A 14,654-nucleotide genomic window follows, 5' to 3' on the forward strand; every position below is an offset into this window, starting at 1 on the left:
GTTTATATATAGCACCTGTTCTCCCGATGGGTATTTTGTAATTTATCATGTTTCATTAGATTTTGTTTGGATCTTTGTGTTCCCAAAATCCCACCTGAATTTACACTTACGTGGTCTCACCATCTCAATTATTCTCAATGGGTCCTTTAATTATTTCACAAGACACACATATTACATAGTACCACTACCAACCTTAACTTTAACACTTACAACTATTAATAATAAAGTTTTCACCTTTGTTATACTAGTCAAATAAATACAAAATGACCACATCAATGGGTTTCACTTATTCTTTGGCCTGCAATCTTGACCTATTCAAAAGGATATTCTTCAATCCCAACATTAAACAATTCCAAAGGATATTCTTCAATCCCAACATTAAACAATTCCAAAGGATGTTCTTCAATCCCAACATTAAACAATTCCATAAACAACGGAGATAGCAAGACTTCCTATAAGTAGATTATTATGATACATAGAGATTGCATTTAACATAATCATGAGTAACCGGAAGGTTGTTTTGGTGACGGGATGCGCTAAAGGCGGCATAGGCTATGAATAATGCAAGGCGTTTGCTGAACAAAACTGCCATGTCATTGCGTCCGATATATCTCAACGGATGGATGACTTGTCCGATCTACAAGATGAACACATCGAGACGCTAGAGCTTGATGTTTTATCTGATAAAAGTGTTTCATTGGCTGTAAAAGAAGTACTATCCAAGCATGGCAGGATAGATGTATTAATCAATAATGCCGGGATAGGAAGCACGGGTCCACTAGCCGAGCTCTCATTGGATGAGATAAAAAGAGCTTATGAAATAAACACATTAGGACAACTTAGAATGGTACAACAAGTTGTGCCATCAATGGCCTCGCGAAAAAGCGGGGTCATAGTCAATTTTGGGAGCGTGGTTGGAAAAGCCCCCACACCTTGGGCCGGTTCATATTGTTCTACCAAGGCCGCAGTTCACGCAATATCCCATACTCTTCGGTTGGAGCTAAAGCCCTTTGGAATTATTGTAGTTTTAGTAATTCCTGGGGCTATAAGATCAAGTTTAGGAAGCCACAACACGAGCCAATTATCAAATAACAATTGGGAGCTTTATAAAGATTTTAGCCAAGAAATAGCCGAGCGCGTCAGAGCTTCACAAGTTGGCAAATCTACTGATGCAACATTGTTTGCGCGACATATAGCAAAAAAGGTTTTGGCCCCGAAACCACCAAAACAAATAGTATTTGGTCATATGACATCTCTATTTGCCTTCCTTTCTGTCTCCCCGCTTTGGGTTAGAGATATTTTCTTCACAAAAAGATTTAACCTAGACAAGAAGCTTGTTTGATCATTTTCATGATGTTTAAATGTTTATGCTGTTTTTCATGTTTTATTGGTGTATGTTATAAAATAAAGGATGCTTTTGGCTTGTGGCTAGCGCGCTATCGTCTTAACACCATTAGTGTTCGTTGCAGTGTTTATAAATTTTTGTAAGAGTAAAGTGCCATTTTAGTCCTTGTGGTTTGGCAAATAATGCGAATTTAGTCCAAAAAGTTTTTTTTCACATGGACCCTTCACGTTTCCCAGTTCTTGCCAATTACATCCAAATCACTAACCCCGTTAAATTTTATCGTTAAGTCAGGGGTAGACATGTCTTTTCACTATTTCTTTATTATAATACTTATTTCAATTAACTACGGTTTTCGTCCTTGTGGTTTGTCCAAATCTGCGGTTTTAGCCCAATAATTTTAAGTTTGCAATTTTCTTCCCTATGGTTTCATTTCACTTTCAATTAAACTTGAATTCCCGAATCTCGTTAAGTTTGGTTGTTAAACCCATCAGTGTGCCCTTCACGTGAGGGGCAATTTTGTTCCTTATTTTTTCCCTTTTTCCCCAAATACACCCCAGCCCCTCACGTGAGGGGGTTGCGAATTAGGGTTGAGGTTTATTTGGAGAGAAAAAAGACAAAATTGATCGTCACATGAGGGGCACACAAATGGGTTAACGACAAGACTTAACAAGGTTAATAAATTCGGGTTTAATTGCAAGTGAAATGAAACAACAAGGAAGAAAATTGCAAATTTGAAACTATTGGACTAAAACTGTAGATTTTGACAAACCAAAGGGATGAAAACCGCAGTTTACTTAAATAAGTAATAATAAAGAAAGAGTGAAAAGACACGTCTACCCCTGACTTAACGATAAAATTTAACGGGGTTAGTGATTTGAATGTAATTGGCAAGAACTGGGATACGTGGAGGGTCCATATACAAAAATAAACTTTTTGGACTAAATTCACATTATTTTCCAAACCATAAGGACTAAAATGACACTTTACTCTTTTTGTAACTTTGAATCATTCACAAAATTAAATTATGGTAGTTAAGTATGTTAGCAAGATTATCTAGGCATCGTCAAATAAAGCATGAGATAAAATGCTCATAATTACTTATCTATTATTGTTAGTATTTAAAGCTATTTTAAGGTGTTTGATTTGATAAGAAGAGACTAAAAGACTTTATAAAGTTGAAATACATGGGTGAGATGAGAGTAGAGGTCAAGTGATGGAGGCACATTGGCCCTTGTATGGTAAAAATAACCAAAGAGGGACTGAATAATTGAAGGGTACAATGCGATGACTCATTTAAAGCAGACAAAAGAATAAGATAAAGAATTAAATTGACAATGATTATTTTTATTTTTATGGCTCTTTTAAGGGAAATTACAAATGAAAATAAAAATTAATGAGGTTTGTTTTTACAAATGGGTGGATATACTCTCATCATTACTACTACCTTTTTTTCTTTTTTTATAAATTATCATCCATAGCATAATTTTCTTTTTTGTTTTTGCCCATCATCTCTCTCTTACCTTTTCCCAAAAACACCAACTTAATCTTACTAGAAAATCTGTCCCCATGAACAAATTTGGCATGCAATATTTCATGGAACCACATTACTGATAATTTTCCCATTTTTGTTGGCTAGTATAAATATTGAGTAAAATTCCGTTCAAGATCTTATTTGATTAAAAAGATATATCCACATATTATATAACATGAACACACTTAAAACCATGTGTCTCAAACACGTGCATGCTTAAGCCTGTTCACGAGCCGAGCCGAGCCCGAGTCAAGGCAAGCTCAAGCTCGGCTCGATATTCAATCGAGCTGGCTCGGCTCGAGCTCGAGCTAAAAATTTGAGCTCAAGCTCGGCTCAGTTTTAAATCAAGCTGGCTCGGCTCGAGCTCGAGCTCGTAATCAAGCTAAAAATTTGAGCTTAAGCTCGGATTGGTTTTAAATCGAGCCGTCTCGGCTCGGCTCGATTTGGCTCAAGTTTACGTGTAATAATAAAAATTATATGCAACCATCAAGTTAAACTAAAGAAATTTGATGTTGAGATCAACAGTTCAACACTAACCAAATACAAACAAAATAAATACATGTAATAACACCATCGAAAACAAAATATGTTCAGCAAGTCTAAACCAAACCAAGTACAAAGTTAAGCAGAGAAGTATTATCTATGAGTGGCGCCGATGGAGGAGGTGAATATGAGCGGCTAGGGTTAGGGTGGAAATGGAACGTATACTGATTATTGAGTGTGTGAATTATGAAATCTCATCTTTCAGTTACCGGTATATGAAATTATGAATATGGACTATGGAGTGAGAAATAAAATTGGGCCGAATTAAAGGAAATCCCATGTGTTGGGCTCGATAATTATATGCAAGTACGTATATATATATATTAAATTAAAATAAAATAGTTCGAGCCAATCGAGCGAGCTCGAGCCGAGCCGGGGCTAGCTCAGGCTTGGCTCGTTTAGAAATCGAGTCGAGCTAGGCTCGGCTCGTTTACAATCGAGCCGATTTCGAGCGAGCTTTCTCCGAGCTTTTTTCGAGCGAGCTTCGAGCCATGAGTTTTTTATACAGTGACTTAACCAAATCAAGAATTGGGTGTAAGTGTTCTTGATGAAACGGCCATTTTTTTCACCTTAAAAATAGAAAAGAGATATTTATTTATATTGTGAAAGTTGGTGTCATAAAATGTTGGATATGCAACAAGGGAAGAGTGAATTTGCATAACATAAACATGATTATGAGCATATGTTTGTTAGTGAACTGGAACTAGTTAAATAGTTTATGCACCACAATATATTGTTGTTACTTGTGTAGGGTATAGTCATGTACACTAAATAGATGGACATGAAATTAGGTGACATTAGTTTTGAAAATACATGGAATGATGCCCAAGATTTAGGGCAACGTACCATATGCTAGGTTGCCATGCGTTATGTGGCAATTGGCATTACACCAACCCCATCTCCTATATGTCGCTCGTACACATAAAATGGTCCTTCTAGGTAAATATCTTAATTCCAATGTTTTGCTTTCGTGTGTGTAGTTAGTTTATAAAAGTTGGGATCATTTTTAAGTAATACCTTATAAAATACACAAAAGGGTTTATGAAAAAGTGGACGCCACGTACATAGTTTTTTTTATCATAAAATGAAAAAAAGGAGGGATCCAGTTATGGTGATTAATTAAGTGAAAAACACATAAAAGAAGCCTATCTCAACCCTCATTCCAAACATGAATCACTAAAAACTATTAAGTGTTTGGTTTTTCTCTCTATAATTACTATCTAATTTTTCTCTCTATAATTACTATCTAAGTATTTTTATTTGAATTTCATTCTAGTATAAATATAAATATTAATACATTACATATTTGAATGAACATAGAGTGAGGGAGGGAGGGGCATGGGACTGCAATACGACTGTGTTGATTTGTCAGTCAAAAACAATGCATACATATATATATATATATATATATATATATCGTTATTGTTTAACGAGGGCAGAGAAAGTCCGTCCAAAAGGATGGAGGAGGAAATGCTTTACCCTGTTGAGTAGTATGTCTTTCTTCCTGGCAACACTGAAACGGCGTCGTTTAGCTGATTGTCAAGGCACTTCTCATCAGAACAGCTAGCCGGCTAGGCCTAGGAGAACCCTATTAATTTCCTCATGCTATATGTATATATCAAAAGATACCCTACTACTCAGCATGTACGTATATATGTGTATAGACCTTGAAACCCCACTCACATCAAACCTATATATAAACACTGTTTCTCTTCTTAACCCTAACGACTGCACTCTTTTGTCTTTTTGCCTCTTCTTGCTGCAACTGCAGTTTACTTGCCATCTTTCATAAATTTCATGGCCATCTCTTTGGATTTCTTTGCCTTTCTTGTCTTTCAATCTTTATAGCAAATCGATACTTTCGTAAATATTTATTTTTTTATTTACAATCACTTCATTTATTAAACAAATCAGGATCAAAAGAATTATCTTACCTAACACCCTAATTACATTCACCCGTGGACATGAGAGATTTCTGGTTGAATGTCATGTCTCTTAAATCAATGACGCGTGTTATGTTTAATGCTGGTGGACAGTGGCGTAGCCAGAAATATTTTTCTATGAGTTCGGAAAAATTTCAAGGGACAGACGACCGTTTATCACTTAGATTTGAGTTTTCTACCGGTTCGATGTCAAAATACACTAATATATAAAATTAAAACAAAATTTTATATGGATTCAGCCGAACCCATTCTCTTAATCTTAGATTGTATACATTTAGTACTTTGTCGAAAGAATGAGCTTACTATCTTTATATTATTTGTTGGATGAAAAAGAAAGTGCAAGGGTGCAAGTTTCAACTTTCAGTATATCCAAGTCAAAATCTTGCAGTTTTTATCCCATCCTACACACAAACATAACTCTAGTATATTTTAGGTTGTAACCCTAATTATGTTTTCTTGAACTGTTTAAATAAAGGCTAAAAAGGAATATTGTATTCTTTAATTTTTTTATTAAATTAATTGAATCCAAAATTTGATTTTGGTGACCACACAAAATCAGATCTTCATCTTCGTATGATCCCTTTTCTTAAAGTTGAATATAAGGATTATGTTTTAAGAAAAATGAGGTTGAACTAAACAGTAATTTAATGCACATTAGACCATTTATATTTCCAATCCAAGGTTGGGTTGCCAACTAATAGGTAAAAAAAAGAGAAGTGAAATATGTTTTAAATGAATAACCCGGTTATGCCATCAACCTAGGTCACAACCCAAATCCATTCCACATCATGACACGTTGCTAGTGACTTTGTATTTCCCCCCTTCTTTTCTCTTATAAACAATTAAATTCACATAATTTTTTTATTATCATATGATAACTCATATTATTTACCTTTTTAAATTTTCTAAAAACACTGTTGTATTAGTGTTTATGAAATTTTTTAACAATTTTATTAAAATAGAGTATTTTTATAAATATGCCTTTTTTAATACGAGTTTGCGAATTATTTGTTTTGTTAAATTTTATTATAAACAAAGTACTTTTATTTATGTTTCATGAACCAAACTTTTTTAATAATTTATCCATACTTAAAATTATATTGTTAAAAAACTAAACACTTTTGTTATTTATATATATTAAAATTTAAAATTAAAATAAGATATATGTAATAAAAAAATTGGTTTGAATTGAGTTGTGAACAAAAATAAAAAAATTTAAGTTAGGTTGGGTTGTGTATATGAAAGAGAATGAAATTAGTTTTTATTAGAAGTTGAGTTGATTTGGGTTGTAAATAAACTTATTCTTATATAAATTTTTTGAACTATCAACTAAAGGAATTTTATTATCACAACAACATTACATAAAGTATATACATATTGTAACAAGCAAGAGACTAGTTACATATCAAACCAGACAATTTTGTACATATTACATATAAAACAATTTTGCATAAGTTTTAAATGTAAAACTTATGGTTTAAAACTTATTTTAAATTTATAAAAGATAAAAGCAATAGAAAAAGAAAAGCAAAGCAAAAGAAGTGGTTTTTCTCACACACGGATCCCGATGGCATGTTGGAACGATGACAACATTATTGTTTAGTGTAAACTCATTCTTTTTGTGTAAGTTTAAAGGAACTTGCTTTGTCTCCTTTGGAAATCTTTTCAGACTGACCAAAGGTATTTTGGATAAAGATTTAACTATTTTATTTAGTGCAAATAGTGTGAATGGTGAAAGAATTTAAACCAAAAAGAAAAGTATATAGAATAAATATATATATACTAGGTTGAAAAATGTGTATGGCATTATTTGAATAATAATATAACTCATTAATTTATATATACTTATAGATTAAATTATGTATTACATGTTGCTTCCATAATCATATTTTAAGACACAATTTCATTAAACAAACTTAATGTTATATCAGAATCCATTAATACTTTTCTATTGTTGGCACAACTGAAAATCAGATTTAATATAAAGAGGGATTTTTTTTTGAACGACCAACTAAGTAACGTCGGGTACTCTGTACGCGGCCCCCATTGGTTAAAGGTAGCCCGAGCCGGCCACTAGTCCGGACGACAACGAGGGATTCACCGGATAAAACCTATTGAGGGATTCACCGGATAAAACCCGACCCCTACGCCCACCAAATGGCACGACAACGAGGAGCCGGTAAAACCGGGTGAGATCAGGACTCGAACCATGGCAAACCATGGTCATCCCTCATATCTTCCATATAAATTGGTGATAGTGAAGTTTGAACCCCTACCTCCCACTAGTAAAGTGAGTTCTCTACAATTGAGCTACAAATAATTTATATAAAGAGGGATTAGAAATAGATAACAAATGATAAAACCCAACCATTAATAATTTTAAAACATTAAAAAAATTTCCAAATACTAAAACTGTAGAATAAAATTATAATAGCAAAAGATAAATAGTTATAACTACACTTGATACAAAAGATAAAACCCAACTATTTACAACCACTAGCTAGCTTGGTGCCTTGGTCATAAAGGTGTATAATGATATAATCTTCATCTAAAATGTTAGGGGGGGGGGGGTGTATAGTCTCACTTTAAACATTATGGAAATACTAGTTGTTAAAAATAATATAGAATAAAATAAGAACAAAAGATAAATAGTTATAACTATACATTATAATAAAGTCTGTTATACATGTGATACATCTTATCTAAATTTCATTTTTTTAACATACAAATGTGTATATTACATACATATACTGATATACACAATTAAACTAATTTGGGTTTATATGCATAAACGAATAACTTATTTATATTTCTTTAATTTAATGATGGAGTGAGACATAAATAAATAATATATTATTGTTATTAAAGTTTTCAAGATTTTCGAGAGGTTTATTTTGTCTTTGTTGGGTGGTGTTCCAGATAGATTGTCCCATATATACATTTGTGTTTCTGTTAGTTTCAAAAATGGAGGGAAAGCAAAGTATAATTAGTATACTACTATCTTCCCAATGATTGATTAAGCTTTGCATCAAGAAAAATCAAAACCTTGTTTCCTTTATTCCAAGTGTGAAAGTAAGTTAGATTCACACAAAAATGAAGTCTATGAACACCAACACAGACCACAATGACAACAACAAAAACAGCAACAACTGGTTAGGTTTCTCTCTTTCTCCTCACATAAACACAAACACAAACCCAACCATGGAAGAAGCTTCTCACTTCAACTACCCACACATGTATGGCGAAAGTGGTGTTCATGAGATTTACTCCAACTTTCCTATTATGCCCCTCAAGTCTGATGGCTCACTTTGTTTGATGGAAGCCATCACAAGATCACATGAATCACAAGGTTTGTGTTTTCAAAACATCTTTTTAATATTGTATATTATCTCATATTAATTTGTATTAAACAATGTGTTGTTTTTAGGAAGCACCACTTCACCTCCACCAAAACTTGAGAACTTCTTTGGTGGTGTAAACCCTAACAGTGCATTGTACTACAACCAACATGATGGTTATAACCAACACCAGATTCAACACCATCACTACCCAGATTACTATATACCAACTTACACTCATGAAGAAGATGGCATCAAGAACTGGGTTGCAAGAAACTATGGTCATCATAATAATGGAGATTTACAGTTGTCAATGAGCTTTGGTTGTTCACAACCAACAACCCCATGTATACCAGCAACACCACAACACCAAATCATACCTTCTGCTAATACTAGTGCTAATACTATTAAGAAAAGATCTTCTGAGAAATTAGTTGACCAACCAAAACAAATTGTTCATCGGAAATCTTTGGATACTTTTGGTCAAAGAACCTCTCAGTACCGAGGTGTTACAAGGTTCGTTTCTTTAAATCATAATAATAGTATTAAACCTTTTTGGCACATTTTGATTTGTTTGTTTTGTTAGGCATAGATGGACTGGAAGATATGAAGCACATTTGTGGGATAATAGTTGTAAGAAAGAAGGTCAAAGCAGGAAAGGAAGACAAGGTTTGATTCAAAATTCAAAATTTGAAAACTGAAACAAATTCTATATTCTTACATCTTTTTTTATTATTTTTATTTGATTAGTTTATCTAGGTGGTTATGATATGGAAGAGAAAGCTGCTAGAGCTTATGATTTAGCAGCACTTAAGTATTGGGGTCCGGCAACTCACATCAACTTTCCAGTAATGTGTTTCCATTGTTATTTTATATTAAACATTTTACTACTTATGCAGTTTTACTATTTTTATGTTGGTTTTTTTATTTAAATAATATTTGTTTTATGTATTTCTCAGTTGGAGAACTATCAAGAAGAAATTGTAGAGATGAAGAACATGTCTAGACAAGAATATGTAGCTCACTTGAGACGGTAATGGTCTACATTCTCACATTAGATATGTTCTATCATCTGTCTATTGGAGTATTATTATTATTTTTTTGTTTTCAGAAGAAGCAGTGGTTTTTCGAGGGGAGCATCGATCTACCGAGGTGTAACAAGGTCGATCTAAAGCATTTATAGATTTATAAAAGTCTAGTATTTATGTTCATCAGTTATATATTTCTTTTATGTATAAACTAAAGGTGGCTTTTTTTGTTTGTAATTTTCAGACACCATCAACATGGCCGTTGGCAGGCTCGGATCGGCCGTGTAGCCGGGAACAAGGATCTTTACTTGGGCACATTCAGTAAGTTATTTTGTTTTTTTTACTAGTTGTGTTTGAATGAACGACACCTACACATTATGCATACACAACTATATGTCATAATAGTGTGGTTCATATAGGTCGTTATACAAGTAAAAATGATCATATAAATCGTATGAGAGACAAATTTAAAAGTTAATTTGTGACGAAAAATGCTTGATATAGTGCCCCGCATGAGCATTTTGCGTTCGATCATATGCCCGAATGTTTCGACTTGATTTATCAAACTTTGGTATATCTAGTGTCTAGACTTGATTTATCAAACTATGGTTGACAAACTTAAGCTTGATTTAATAACATACGGCCTAAGTGATGTGACATTCACTACCGTCCTGTTTTTTGTTTCAGTAACCAGTAGACAAATATGAATGCTTTTAAAAACAAACACCCTCCTGACAGCCTAAAATCTCTGGGAATCTTGACCTTTAAGATGATGATCAAAGCTGCTTTTGTCAACAAAAGAAGCTGATTTCAAATTTATGTCTTGATACATTTTATTTACATTTTTTAGTTCAACTAACAAAATCAGTCCTAAGTGGCATTGAACTTGTATTCACCAAACCAACTCACAACTTAAAAAACAGGCACCCAAGAAGAAGCTGCTGAAGCTTATGATGTGGCCGCCATTAAATTCCGTGGCGTTAATGCAGTCACAAACTTTGACATAACACGTTATGATGTCCAAAAGATCATTGCAAGTAATACCCTTTTAGCCGGTGAGCTAGCTAGGCGAACCAAAGTAGTGGACACCAGTAACACCGAGCTCTTGTCAGACCAACCACCGTCTCAAAATGGTGAACCCAAGTGCATATTAACCGAGCACACCACAAACCAGAACAGGTTGGATTGGACAATGACACTCAACAGTCAAACTGGGACCGGACCGGGGCTAGACGTGGACGAGTCATCGAAACTCGGAGCACATTTATCAAATGCATCTTCATTGGTGACTAGTTTGAGCAGCTCACGTGAAGATAGCCCTGAAGGAAGCAATATTAACCAAATGGTTCTTGGAACACCACAAATGAGGCCTCACGTCCCAGTGTTTGCTTCATGGATAGATGCATGATAATGGGGTCTCTTTATGCGTCTTTGTTTTTTATATTCTAGTTCAATATGATGTATTAATTTGAATTGGGAAGGGGTCATATTATTATTATATGGGATCTTGTGTCACGATACAAAGGTTCCAAATTTTCTAACACTACAAGTATTTATTTATTTCAAGGTACGTAGTTTAATTTTCACGAATCGTATGCATGAAGTTTTCTTAATATTTTGATATTATTGGAAGGAAATTAATGATGAACTGGTTTCATGATAGAATGATTCATTGACTATAAGGGCTAGATTATGATTAGATTTGGCCCCTCTTTTACTAATGGTCTAATTTTAAGTACAAGAATTGAACCCAGCTCAGTCTTTCCAATTATGCATAAGATTGTGTTTGTTCTTTTGACTTAATAATGTTTTTAAAATATTCCAACTGCATGTCACCATGCAATATCTTTGATATTTTAATTGTGCACAGCTTCATTTCATCATTACCTCCATTCATAATTTCTTGATTAAAGTCATTTATTCCTTATAATATTATTTCTTTTACTACTATAAGCTGGTTAACATAATCCGGTTTAAAAAGGTAACATAATCAACAAATTCAATTGGACCCATAGAGAAAAGCATAATACGTGACTCCCTTAAGAAACCTTCGTTTAGGGCCCCAAATTTGTTCGGGTTTCAGTTTTTGGGAAACCATAAACCTAAAACACGAAATGGAGATATAACTAATGATAAAAAAAAGTTAAATAATAAGAGATAAAACCAAACACTTTTGAATTCTGTTTGCTTATCTTTTGTGCTTTCGTTTTGCGCCATAAACATACTATATTCAATGATCGATATAAAATGTGTTCGAAAACTGGGTCCTATTTCTTTCTTTAGCACACAAACATGTTATGTAACCCCTTTTTATCAGAAAATAAATTATATTAAAGATTAACGATATCTGTATTTGTACTAGTACGTGATTATAGAACATTGAAAATGCAACTTCTTTCTCTTTCTCTTATACATTAGTGTTCATTAAACATATAAGGCATATGACATACATGTTCTTACGAAAACGAAAACTACCAAGTATTTGTTTAGCGATAAGCATTCTTAGACAGTAAGAAAACTGATTCGAATTGAAGCTGGGTGGGTGTGCAAAATATGGACTTTAGGTAGTGGTTTAGCTTTAAGATTTGGATGTAAAAACTTTTGGTGGAAACTAATGATGGTTTTGAACATTAAAGGAGTTAATGTGGGCTTTTTTTGTATTTCCTTTTCCATAAACCACATCATTGCATATTCATATAATCATTCTCTTAAAGTAAATATGCTTCAATCACCATTCCTCGTGGGGGTCTCTACTTTCTACCTTTGACCATCATCATCTCACTCTCACATCACACCAACATTTATGTATGCATCTTCTGGTTTTGTGCTTATCAATTTATCATTATGTAAATAAATTAAACTGTTAGTTTCATGAAACAAAACATAGTATATCTATGAGAGAAAAATATGTTGAGGCAATGCATATAATTCACTTGCAAAATTGCTTAATAAATATATCATCCTTGCAAACATGCAATTTCATAAACTCATGACGAAATCAAAATTTCATGAACGGGAATTCGAATAATCGTAATGAATGCCTGAAGACCCATCGATTCGTAACACAATGATAAAGCATGCATGTACAATATCGTTGATCAAGTATAGATTTGATTGTGTCAAATCCTGCAACAAAAGTCGTTATGTTTCCAAGACGACTGTACTCTTTTGATCACTTATTTCATATTTTAAACTTCCATATTTCAATCTTAAGAAATTTATTGATATTATAGCATCATAAGCTTTTACTTTCTTTTTAAATTAAACTACATATTTATTTAATGTACATAAACCTATAAATTCATCTACGTAACAACTAAATTTATTTAAATCTTTATATATACGTCTGTCATTTATCATTTAGAGTTTACAAGTTTGCTTGAATTAGATTTCTGTATATACATTAGTTACAGTATTGTTACATCTACGGCTACATTATACATCTAATTAATTAATTAATTAATATATTTATTTATTTTTTATTTTTTACAAACAAATGATAAATTTATATCCTCTTTGTTGCAATACAGAACATTTATGTCTTTTCTGGCAGTAGCATTATTCAAACTTTTTTACATGTTATGTCCCCGAAATTGAATGACAAAGAGGAAAGAAATAAAATAATTGTTATTCCATGCAACAGAAGACGTGTACGTAAAGCTGGAGATATTCAACTTTGGACCAATGAAGAATGTTTTTCAAAGAAAGATATATATGTAAATTCTATTAAATTTACCACGTTGAATAATAGCAACAGTAGCAGTAACAACAATTAATAATAATAATAATAATAAATTTTAGGTATGTTTGTAATTAATACTTGTTACAACATTTTTAAGGGTTAATGAAATGAAACAGAACAATAGTGAAAACCGTATTTAACTTGAAAGTCATTATCAACTCATCAACTTTTTTTATAATTTTTTTCTTTGTTTCTTTTGATTATAAGATTAGCATTGTTTAGTCAAACATTAATGGTAACATCTTGAGTTTTTTTGCTTTTAAGTAAGTATATAGTAAAGGATATGTTATTTATTTTGTTTTAGCCAAGGATACGGTAGTTACGAGTACAGATGATGTTATACATGTTTTCTGTTGCCTGGTTATGAAATATCTGTGTTTAAGGACTATAACTTACGTGTAAATCCAACCTTTGGACACCATGGGTTCTAGACGTGTTAAGTTGGTGTTTGAGAAGTAGTTTGAGAGATTTGGAAATCTCCTACTGCTTGAACTGACTTAGGGACGGGGAAGTGGATACCAGCACGAGTATGTAGCTCAATTCCAGTGAAGCTCAGTGTGTGCCTCATAAGAGGTGGATGGAAAGGATGATACGCATAAAGTTTCATACGACATGGAACACTTAAAACATGAATAGTGCGTGAATGGTTAATAGAGCTAGCACTTCATCAAAACTATTAACAATTTATCTTATTTGTAGAATTCTGCCTGCTACCGACGCATGATAACGTAAATGTTTGTAACATTAGAGCATTCTCAGTAGGTTTCTATATTATTTTGAGTGAGTACTTTATATTATATAGAGTTGTTTTTATGAGTAAATTTGAAGAAACTTCGTACAAGGCTTGTACAAAGTCCTAACATTTTTTCTTTTTTCTTTTGATGAGGGTGAGCTAACAATGAAAGTGGTTTATTAACGAGGCATAATTTTTTTTCTTTTTATGAAGGTGGGCTTACAATTAAAGTGGTTTATTAACAAGGCAAGGCCCAGTAGAGTTTAGAAGTTAAGTAAGTTACTTTAGTTGGGATTTGGAAATGATAGGAAGTTTGGACCTTGCAGTAACACAATGTCACAACCCATGGATGGATAATTCATGCACGATTGTAAATTAGAGTATAACTATATTTACTTGTCCGCTAAAAACTGCCTATTGTTTTTGCTGGTGATGATACGCAATTTCTTTA

The 14,654-nt window shown here is 33.0% G+C and overlaps 1 protein-coding gene and 1 pseudogene across 1 annotated transcript; both read left to right on the forward strand.

The window, feature by feature from the left end:
• The first annotated feature begins 406 nt into the window (after positions 1-406).
• LOC143571916 (short-chain dehydrogenase ptmH-like) lies at positions 407-1,387 on the forward strand (annotated as a pseudogene).
• A 6,987-nt stretch (positions 1,388-8,374) lies between these two features.
• LOC143571917 (AP2-like ethylene-responsive transcription factor AIL1) lies at positions 8,375-11,212 on the forward strand. Its single transcript, XM_077057216.1, has 8 exons — positions 8,375-8,711; positions 8,790-9,216; positions 9,287-9,369; positions 9,451-9,548; positions 9,660-9,733; positions 9,812-9,862; positions 9,973-10,049; positions 10,652-11,212. Exons 1-8 carry the CDS (start codon positions 8,456-8,458, stop codon positions 11,134-11,136), a joined length of 1,551 nt encoding a protein of 516 aa, XP_076913331.1. The 5' UTR covers positions 8,375-8,455; the 3' UTR covers positions 11,137-11,212.
• Positions 11,213-14,654: the final 3,442 nt, after the last annotated feature.

Source organism: Bidens hawaiensis, unplaced genomic scaffold, assembly GCF_021521415.1.
Source record: "Bidens hawaiensis isolate Kalapana, Puna unplaced genomic scaffold, B.hawaiensis_p1.1 tig00025623_1, whole genome shotgun sequence".
In the NCBI taxonomy this organism is placed as follows: Eukaryota; Viridiplantae; Streptophyta; class Magnoliopsida; order Asterales; family Asteraceae; genus Bidens; species Bidens hawaiensis.